This window comes from Ailuropoda melanoleuca, chromosome 16 (assembly GCF_002007445.2).
Source record: "Ailuropoda melanoleuca isolate Jingjing chromosome 16, ASM200744v2, whole genome shotgun sequence".
In the NCBI taxonomy this organism is placed as follows: domain Eukaryota; kingdom Metazoa; phylum Chordata; class Mammalia; order Carnivora; family Ursidae; genus Ailuropoda; species Ailuropoda melanoleuca.
The window spans coordinates 26,964,311-26,973,826 of NC_048233.1; the positions used below are offsets into that span (position 1 = coordinate 26,964,311).

Below are 9,516 nucleotides of genomic sequence, written 5' to 3' on the forward strand. Positions count from 1 at the left end.
AAAAAAAAAATCTGAGCTGGTCTTGTGACTTGCATTGACCAACAGAATGTGGTAGCAGGTACACTGTGTCACTTCTGGGCCTACCCCTTGAGAGGTCCTGCAACTTTTGGTTCTTGCTTTTAGAACCCAGCTGCCATGTTGTAAGGAAGTCCTGGCTCCCCTGCTAGAGAGAGGCCATAGGGAGAGACCCTAGGGAATGAGATACCACAGATAGTCGAGCCCAGCTGACAGCTATAGGAAGCTGCTTGTGCAACCCCAGTCAAAAATCATGAGGAGAGGGGCGCCTGGGTGGCACAGCGGTTAAGTGTCTGCCTTCGGCTCAGGGCGTGATTCCGGCGTTCTGGGATCGAGCCCCACATCGGGTTCCTCTGCTGGGAGCCTGCTTCTTCCTCTCCCACTCCCCCTGCTTGTGTTCCCTCTCTCGCTGNGTTCCCTCTCTCGCTGACTGTCTCTATCTCTGTCGAATAAATAAATAAAATCTTTAAAAAACAAATCATGAGGAGCATTAGAACCATTTGGCTCAATGCTGCCCAACTGAAGCAACCGGGGCAAATACATGTGGTGGCTGTTTTAAGCCACTACATTTGGGGCTGGTTTGTTGTACAGCAATAAATAAGTGATATAGCCAGTTTTGTGCTGCTGAGACAACTCAGAATCAGCGCCTTGAAAGGGACTCATAAAATATTACAGTTGACACTGTCTGTGTCACTCAAGTTCACATATTCCCAGAAGGCTCTCATACATACCTTCCAAGACCGTAACGTTCACGGCATGTAGACTCTTTCATCCTAAGATCATGTTGTTAGAATCTATTGCTGATTCTATTAAATAATCTGGATCATGTCTCTGAGCCAAGTGAAAGCAAAATATTCCTTATCAGGTATTTCAGAAGCATATATATACTTACATAACTTATGACCAAAGCGGCCCTTTTTAAGAATGGCCTCATGGTAAGCAGGAAATTTCTATTGCTCCTTGCTGTCAGATACCTGAAACAGGGAAGAAAAAAAAAAAAACTCTTAAGTGTTAGAGTACACCCCAAATAATGTTCTCCATTCACTGTGAATAAGCGATAGCTCAAAAAAAAGGCTAGAAAGGATCAGAGCGAAGAGCGTGGCTCCTGGAGCTAGACCACCTAGGTCTCAGTCCCCCAGCTGCTTACTGTCTGGAAGAGCTGGGGCAAGTTTCTTAATTTCTTTGCACATCTATTTTTCTCACTTACAAAAAAAAGTCATGGGGAAAAATGAAATAATACATAGAGCAGGATCTAGCACTGTTAGCCATGAATATTACTACCGCATCTACGGCAAACAACCCAGGCATTCTGGCAACTGTACGGTTACACTGGTCAAAGTGGTGATCAGAAACAAGGTAAGAGTTTACCTACTTCATTTAATTTGAGAGGTACTATGTCTTCAATCTACACAATATCTCACAAATATCTTTTTTTAAAAGATTTGTTTATTTATTTTAGAGAGTGAAAGAGAGTGGGGGGAGAGGCAGAGAGAATCCCAAGCAGATTCCCTGTTGAGCACAGAGCTCCATACCCAACTGGATCCCACGACCCTCAGATCATGACCTGGGCTGAAATCAAGAGTCAGACACTAAACTGATGGAGCACCCAGGCACCCTATCTCACAAATATCTTACCCCTGAAAAAATAAAGGATGCCAAGGTTGCCCAAGGTTAAGAAATGTACCCAAGCAAAGAAAGTTAGTAAGCATCAGTGGTGGGATCAGAGCCCACCAATAGGCAGTGGGCAATTTTCTCACCAGCCTATGGCCTCTGGAACCAAACTATGTTACAAGAATGTCAACTTCTCAAGGGGCAGGAACTTATATGGACCCTGTGTCTGCCATAGATCACTCACTTGTGCAAAGTGGGAGCTCCATATTTCTGCATATGAGGCATATGGCTTTAATAAAAACAATGCCGGCGGCTGGGTGGCTCAGTCAGCTAAGAGTCCGCCTTCAGTTCAGGTCATGATCCTGGAGTCCCAGAATCAAGCCCCACATCAGGCTCCCTGCTCAGCGGGCAGTCTGCTTCTCCCTCTACCCCTCACCTCTCTCGTGCTCTCTCTCTCTCTAATAAATAAACAAAAATCTTAAAAAAATAAAGACAGTGAAAAAGAAGCAAGAGAAAGCTATTAACAACCCCCAAGCAAAAACCTAAAGCATGTCACTTTCACCTACATGCAAATTTCTGTGTTTTAAACTACAAAGAGAAGGAAACAAATCAAATTGAATTGTGTAACCCAAAAAGCATTTCCCACCTCATCCTTACTTTCCCTACCCTTTTCCATTTTTTTTTCTTTTACTCCATTTAATCTAATTTTTCCTCAAAGGATTTCTTCTAGAATCTCTTAAAATTTGCACTTCAATGAGGTCTCTTTACACCATGGGAATATTTTACTGGAGAAAGATCCTTTTGACGCCTCCTTGGGTTCCTACCACAAAGAAGTTTCCATCTTGAAGACTCCTTATAAAATATATATGGTTTTGTAACAGTTAAATGTGTCCAAATGGCACTGTGAGGAGGCAGCAATGCCACTCAGAAGCAGGTCTTGCTTCTTGCTTTCCTTTTCCTCTTCCTGGTTCATAAACAGCTGTGGATCAGACATTTCAGAGTTTTTGATGAGTGGAGAAAATGAGGTGAGCCCCCAGCTTTTAGCAAAATCTGGACTGGATCCATCCCTAAGTACTGCACTGAAACCCTTACTTTCCCTTAGCTCTCAAGCTCCCCAGGGAGGAAGGCCAGGGATACTGTCAGCCCTCGCCACGCAGGGGCACCACTAACGTCCCGAAAGAGGCTTAAGGGAGTCCACCACTTCCTGGCTCTGTACACAAGATTTTGTGTAGGTCTGCGTCTGTGTATATCTCTGGAGCAAAATCTGGGCTCTGATCTTCAGTGTGAACCGGACTGGTGATTCCCAAAAGGTTAAGGCATTGCTCAGTGGCTTCTCTCAGCCCTGCCTGCACTGTTACTATCATTTCCAGGATGACTCAACAAAGATCAACCTTGGATATTTCTGCCATTCCTTCCCAGGATGTAAGATGAGTGGCAGCGGGAAGCAAATAGCAGTGTGGGAAGGAAAAGGTGCGGGGAGGCCTGAAATTGCGATACATCGGAATGAAAAAGTGCTTCTTGGGTTGGTCTGCTTTTGGAAGCTTCATTTCTCAGATTCCCTCCATTGACGGTTTATTTTAACACAATGGAAAACATGAGAAGTGGTTNGAAAAAGTGCTTCTTGGGTTGGTCTGCTTCTGGAAGCTTCATTTCTCAGATTCCCTCCATTGACGGTTTATTTTAACACAATGGAAAACATGAGAAGTGGTTTCCTCTCTACAGGACAACAAACCACAGGGTTTAGGATTTTGTTCAATGTTAAACTCAGGTAAATTCCCAAACTCTGCATTTTGTTTCACTGAAGGCTTACTATGAGGGTTATTTCAGAGAGTGATATTTATAAAGTGTCCCTTTGTTTAGAAATTCTTCCCCCACCACAAATTCCATTTCCTTAAGAAGTTAAGCTCCCTCAGACACGAAATAATTTGTTCTTAAAATGTAGCATCCCAAAGCCATAAAAGCCTAAAATGATACAGACAACAGTGGTTGAAAAATGACCTCTTTCAAGATTTCTATTTCTAATTGTTTGTCAATATTAAAAGAGAAAATAAGCCAAAAGGATATGGCCCCTTTATCTGGTAAACAGTAGGTTAGAGGCTGAGATTACTAAGCTCATACAGGAAGTACTCCAAGAGCTGAATTCTCTGTATCCCTTCCTCCTCCCCAACTTGCACTAAAATTAGATAGTGGAATTTTCCCCATTAGTCTGTGATATATGCACAGTTTGTAAGGTAGAACTGAACAACAAAAACAGTATTATTATTAACAAACAGAATAAAAATGCCAAGTAATTAGTATGTGCCAGACACAAATCTAAGTGATTAAATTGTAGTTATACATCATTTATAACAATTCTATGAGGAAAAATAGAATTCCCTTTTTTACAGAGGAAGAGACCAAACAACTAGAATATTTAGCTATTCTATCAGATTCTCTCAGCTATTCATTTCAATCACAAGCCAAAGTATCCGTAAGTGCCTTTTAAACAAGGTTCTATGCAAATGCCATCACTGATCATTTTCAACTTCAGTCTCCACTGTTTTCCCTGTGAGGCCAGAAAACATTCCACCAACCAAACCAAAGCGCTGAGGAACACACTAGAATAGGAACCAAGGGTTCTATTCCCATGCTTCCAACTCATTGGTTTTATGACTTGTAACAAGTCTATAAGGAGCTTTGTTTTCTTCTTTTATCAATGNGTAAGTGCCTTTTAAACAAGGTTCTATGCAAATGCCATCACTGATAATTTTCAACTTCAGTCTCCACTGTTTTCCCTGTGAGGCCAGAAAACATTCCACCAACCAAACCAAAGCACTGAGGAACACACTAGAATAGGAACCAAGGGTTCTATTCCCATGCTTCCAACTCATTGGTTTTATGACTTGTAACAAGTCTATAAGGAGCTTTGTTTTCTTCTTTTATCAATGACCATTGGACTCAGCGGTTTCAGGTCTAAAACACTGTGACCCTTGGATGTTCTCACTAACGGATGACATTATAAATGACAAGAGAAGAAAAACAGACAGAAACCTGAAAATTAAAAAAAAAAATGCCAAGGGATTGGGAGGAAACAAATGTTAGTTGATTGATCCCTCCACTTGAGTAGACCCTTCATAATTTGCAGTTGCACATGAAAAAAATATTTTAACATCAGTTTGGTGTATGCATATTATCAAATTCTACATTTTTAACAATTTCTGATTTTAGGCAAACAAAAGATCAAGATTACCCAAAGTAAATTCCCTAACCTGTGCTGCTCCCCCACACCCAATACTCTCTATTTTTCTGACATCAAATTTTCTATTAACATCCACCTTCTCAATTGATTGTGTTCAACTATTTAGAGCTGAACGTGACTTCCTGAAGCTCACCTCCATAGCTTCCCAGTCATTAAAATCCCAAACAAGGTCCCAGCTGAGACAAGGACAACCAGCTACCCTGAATCACCCACCATAATCTTGAGTGTGAAACAAAAGCTCATTATTTTAAGCCACTGACTTCGTTGACACAGAATTACCTTCTCAGTGGATAACTGATATCTATAACAATGATCAATAAAAGCTTACAGACCCTAACAGAAATTTAAAAACATTTTTCTGCATCCACTCAACCCCCCTCCCCATTTTTTCCTGTGTGTCCTTACCCTCCAGTGCTAGACCAGGTGCAGACCAAGAATGCTCCGTTTGGGAGGCAGACAGCGAGATGGGGGAGGAAAACCACTGAGATGGTACTATTTAACCTTAAATCCTGCTGCTTTCAATGAAGATGTTATATTACACTTTCCAGCCCTTCTCAGGATCTATAAAAACCTGTGAATTTTTGCCTTAACACCAGCTCCTGTGGCAAACATATCAGATACAAAGAACTGCTACTTTTTAACATTATACCAACAAATTATAAAAAGCTTGAAGGNTTCCTGTGTGTCCTTACCCTCCAGTGCTAGACCAGGTGCAGACCAAGAATGCTCCGTTTGGGAGGCAGACAGGGAGCTGGGGGAGGAAAACCACTGAGATGGTACGATCTTAACCTTAAATCCTGCTGCTTTCAATGAAGATGTTATATTACACTTTCCAGCCCTTCTCAGGATCTATAAAAACCTGTGAATTTTTGCCTTAACACCAGCTCCTGTGGCAAACATATCAGATACAAAGAACTGCTACTTTTTAACATTATACCAACAAATTATAAAAAGCTTGAAGGGGCCCAGAATAGATGACCCTAATATCTACCACTTTGGCATGTGGATTATTTTTAAACTGAAGGCAATCAAGACCCAGGAGAGTCAAGAAAAACTTTGATCTCTCCCTTCACTACCGAAAGGAATTTAGAGAGGGGGCCTGCTCCAGAGAGAAAGCTATACCAGAGAGAACTTTTATCTGAATGAGTGACTTATCTGTAGGACAGAGCAAATCTGTAATTATCAAACATTTGCTCTTCTATTGTCCTGAAAATTACCCTCCCCTGCTTGGAAGCCCCACACCCCTTACTGGATTTCTTAGCTCAGGAAGGCAGAGAAGCCCAACTTGCCTTTGGGTCTTGTATTTTTATGGGTCTCCTGTATGTATGAAATTAAATTTGTTTTCTCCTGTTAATCCATCCTATGTCAATTTAATTATCAGACCAGCCAAAGAAACTAAAAGGGTAGAAGGAAATTTTTACCTCTCCTATGAGCTATATACAAAATTCCTTCTAGAACACCAGTCATACTAATTTAATTTCTCCTGTTCTTTCAAAGTAATAAAGGAGATTAATAAAGAGTCATACACCATGACCAAAAAAAATTTTTTAAATATTAAATTCAGAGCTTTTTAGGATAGGAATTTAGGAATCTGTTTCCGTTTGAAACACAAGAAAAAAGGCAGGTTCCCCCCCCCAGTTGACCACAACAACAAAGACACAGCTTACATTAGAAAAGACTATAAACTTAACAAAAACAACACAAAGAAATTTAAGTGTCTTTGGGTTCTTCTTAATGCACTCTCCTTGAACTCATAAAGTGCCTCATCTAAATCTTAATAACCAAAGGCATTATGAAGAGGAGTGAGACAACTTTTGATGTCTCCTTTGATATTCAAATGCACAGTCTGAAGGAAAGGAGCTAACAATTCTAAGAAGACAATAATGCATTTCTCAGTTTTATCTATTCAAAAATCCCAATTGACCTTCAATGCCCCATTCTGTGCTATGGTAAATTTTTCTTCCAGAAACTTCAAACTTAGCTCAGTGTGTTATTTACAAAGAAATATGTGGAAATAAAGACAGAGAAGGCATAGAGGAACATAATTTCAGTTCCCGCAACCATTCTGNGCTATGGTAAATTTTTCTTCCAGAAACTTCAAACTTAGCTCAGTGTGTTATTCACAAAGAAATATGTGGAAATAAAGACAGAGAAGGCATAGAGGAACATAATTTCAGTTCCCGCAACCATTCTGAAAATCAAAGAACTGGAAGGGATCAGAAGAGCTCAGGCAGTTTTATAGGTGAGGGAAGAAAAAAAAAAGTCCAGAAATGTTCACTGATTTGCAGAAGATCAGGGTCCTTCGATACCAAAGGTCAATGAGTTCAGGCTTTATTCATTAAGTTTGTCCTCTAATTTATATTCCTTCTAAAATGAATTTAGTCAGAGGCCCCAGTTTTTATTCCTTCTACACGTCACAGCAAAAATTCAATTCTGGTGATATCATCCTTGTCTGTCATTAACAGTCCCAGAGAAGTTTCAATTCATTCGTAACAGGGAAAACTTAATGCATTTCATGTGCATCATTCCCTGTGCTATGCACTTTGTTTTTTATTTCATTCAATTCCACACCAGCCCTGTGAGCCATGCTTGTCCCATCTTTGAATGAGGCTGAAGGAAGAATTTACTCAGGATCTTGCAGCTGGCAAGTGGCAGAAGTGAGATATGAATCCAGTTCCAAAGCACTTACTACTCTATGTAGCATATAAGTAAAACAGGGCTGGTTTATTTAGCACACTTTCAGCATGGATTATTTATTAAATGCATTTCTGCATGTGTAGAAACCAGGTGATTTCTACTGGTAAAGTTCATCTTCAGTATCTTCCTCCATTTAGTATAGGTTTTGCCTACAGATGAATGAACTGAGGCAATGCACAATTCTTTGAAGGGTCTTTTATGAAGTATCCTTTTAAAGGTTAAGGTGTGTAGTGGCTGCTGAAGGTTGAAATGTAAGTTCCATGTACCGTGGGCTGATTCAGAAATTCTAAGTGGGAAGAGATGGCTGAAAGGAGAGTGTGTGCACAGGTGAGAGAATGTCACTGTACTGTGAACCTGTCAGCCAGCCAGCCCCACAGGGAGGGAACAGATGCCCCAAGAGTGACAATGAAGCTGACACCTGAGGAAGATGAGAAGTGAATTAGGTGAGGGGAGAAGGAATAAGACACATATACAGAGGCTTATGTGTCTTGCAAGCAAGCAAGCAAGATGAAGAAAATAAAAGTTCATTCTAGCTGCGGGATCTAATACTGGCAGAGTGGTGAGAGGGAGGCTGGAGAGGCAGGCAGGGGCCTCAGTGACCCTCATGTCCCACTGTGGAGTCTGGACTTTATTCGGACAGCAATGAACAGCCCGTGAAGGGCTTCAGGGGTGAGGACCCAATGTGATTTCCAGCAGAAACTGGCACTATATGATGTTGCTACTGTGACTACTGTGAGGTCCATCACAGAGAGCAAAGGGCCCCACAGCCCCCATGGGGAATCGGTAGGAAGCAGTGATTCTGGAAGTTTCTGAGATATCAGATTCAGAAATAGATGAGGTTCTAGTCCAAGTAGGCAGACAGACCTGATGGTAGGGATAAGTGCGAAAGGCATGTGTTGGTACATTTATTTAGCAGTCTGATTTAGCATTAAGTCTTTTCTTAATGCATTTCAATTTTGTGCTAATTGGTCGTTATTTTGGTGTTTATCATGACTTTCTACTAACCAGAATATTAAATCGCCAAAATGGAAACCCATTATAAGAATACACATATCATGCACTTGTGTGGCCTTTTCTATATCAAATGGCTTTTCAGTCCAGTCTAATATTTAATCCTTGAAAGATCCATATGCCCTTGGCAGAAGAGAGAGCACCATTCCCCCATTACAGAACTAGACCTAGTGAGCAGTGCCTCCTGAACCAGAATTCAGACGTTTTATGGCTAGTTCCATGCCTTTTAGTGGCATCACAAGATGTCCTCTCCAACCACACTGTCAAACAGCATTTGCTGCAGGTTTCCCCTTATTTCTATCAATCCAAACTTCATGCCCACTAGAGACTCTAAGTACCCATGCAAATGAAATCACTGCTACTTGGAAGACACATTTGCGTGGGTACACAAGTAAAGTTTTGCACTAAGAAGATTAAAAACAGCCATTGATACCATAATCATATTTTCTGAACCTCTTATATACGGACTGATAACTTCAAATATAATTCAGCTAGTGAAAAAGAGTATTTGGTATCAGGACTGTCTGGGTGAACTGGGAAAACACACTGTCTATTAACAATAACAACAATAAAATAATAGCTGACATTGAGTAAATGCCTACAGGGCCCCAGGCAGTTCCTAGGCATAAATCCTTAGCATCTTCCTAGAAGATGTGCACTATTAAAATCTTCATTTTACAAATGGGGAAATCAAAGTATTCAGGATCAAGAAACTGCCCCAAGGTCCAAAAGGTGCTAAGCAAGGGGAGTCAGAAGGTCAATCTAGCTTGTACACTTGATCACCAATGCTCTGCTACCGCTCTATCATTGCCTACTAAATCTGTCTTCAACTTCCCTTTGCCTGAATTTCAAACACGAGTTGCTCTCAAGTACAAACACGTCATTAACTCGTGTTTGAAAGGATGATGATTCCATGAAAAAATGCTCATCACTTGGCATCAGGG

At 40.8% G+C, this 9,516-nt stretch overlaps 1 protein-coding gene across 1 annotated transcript in view; it reads right to left on the minus strand.

Moving 5' to 3' along the window:
* Positions 1-9,516, minus strand: part of TMTC1 (transmembrane O-mannosyltransferase targeting cadherins 1) — a 274,127-nt gene that overhangs the window by 155,075 nt on the left and 109,536 nt on the right. The window contains exon 6 of the mRNA XM_034646018.1: positions 908-989. Coding sequence (XP_034501909.1) covers positions 908-989 — 82 coding nt within the window. The remainder of the gene's footprint in view (positions 1-907; positions 990-9,516) is intronic.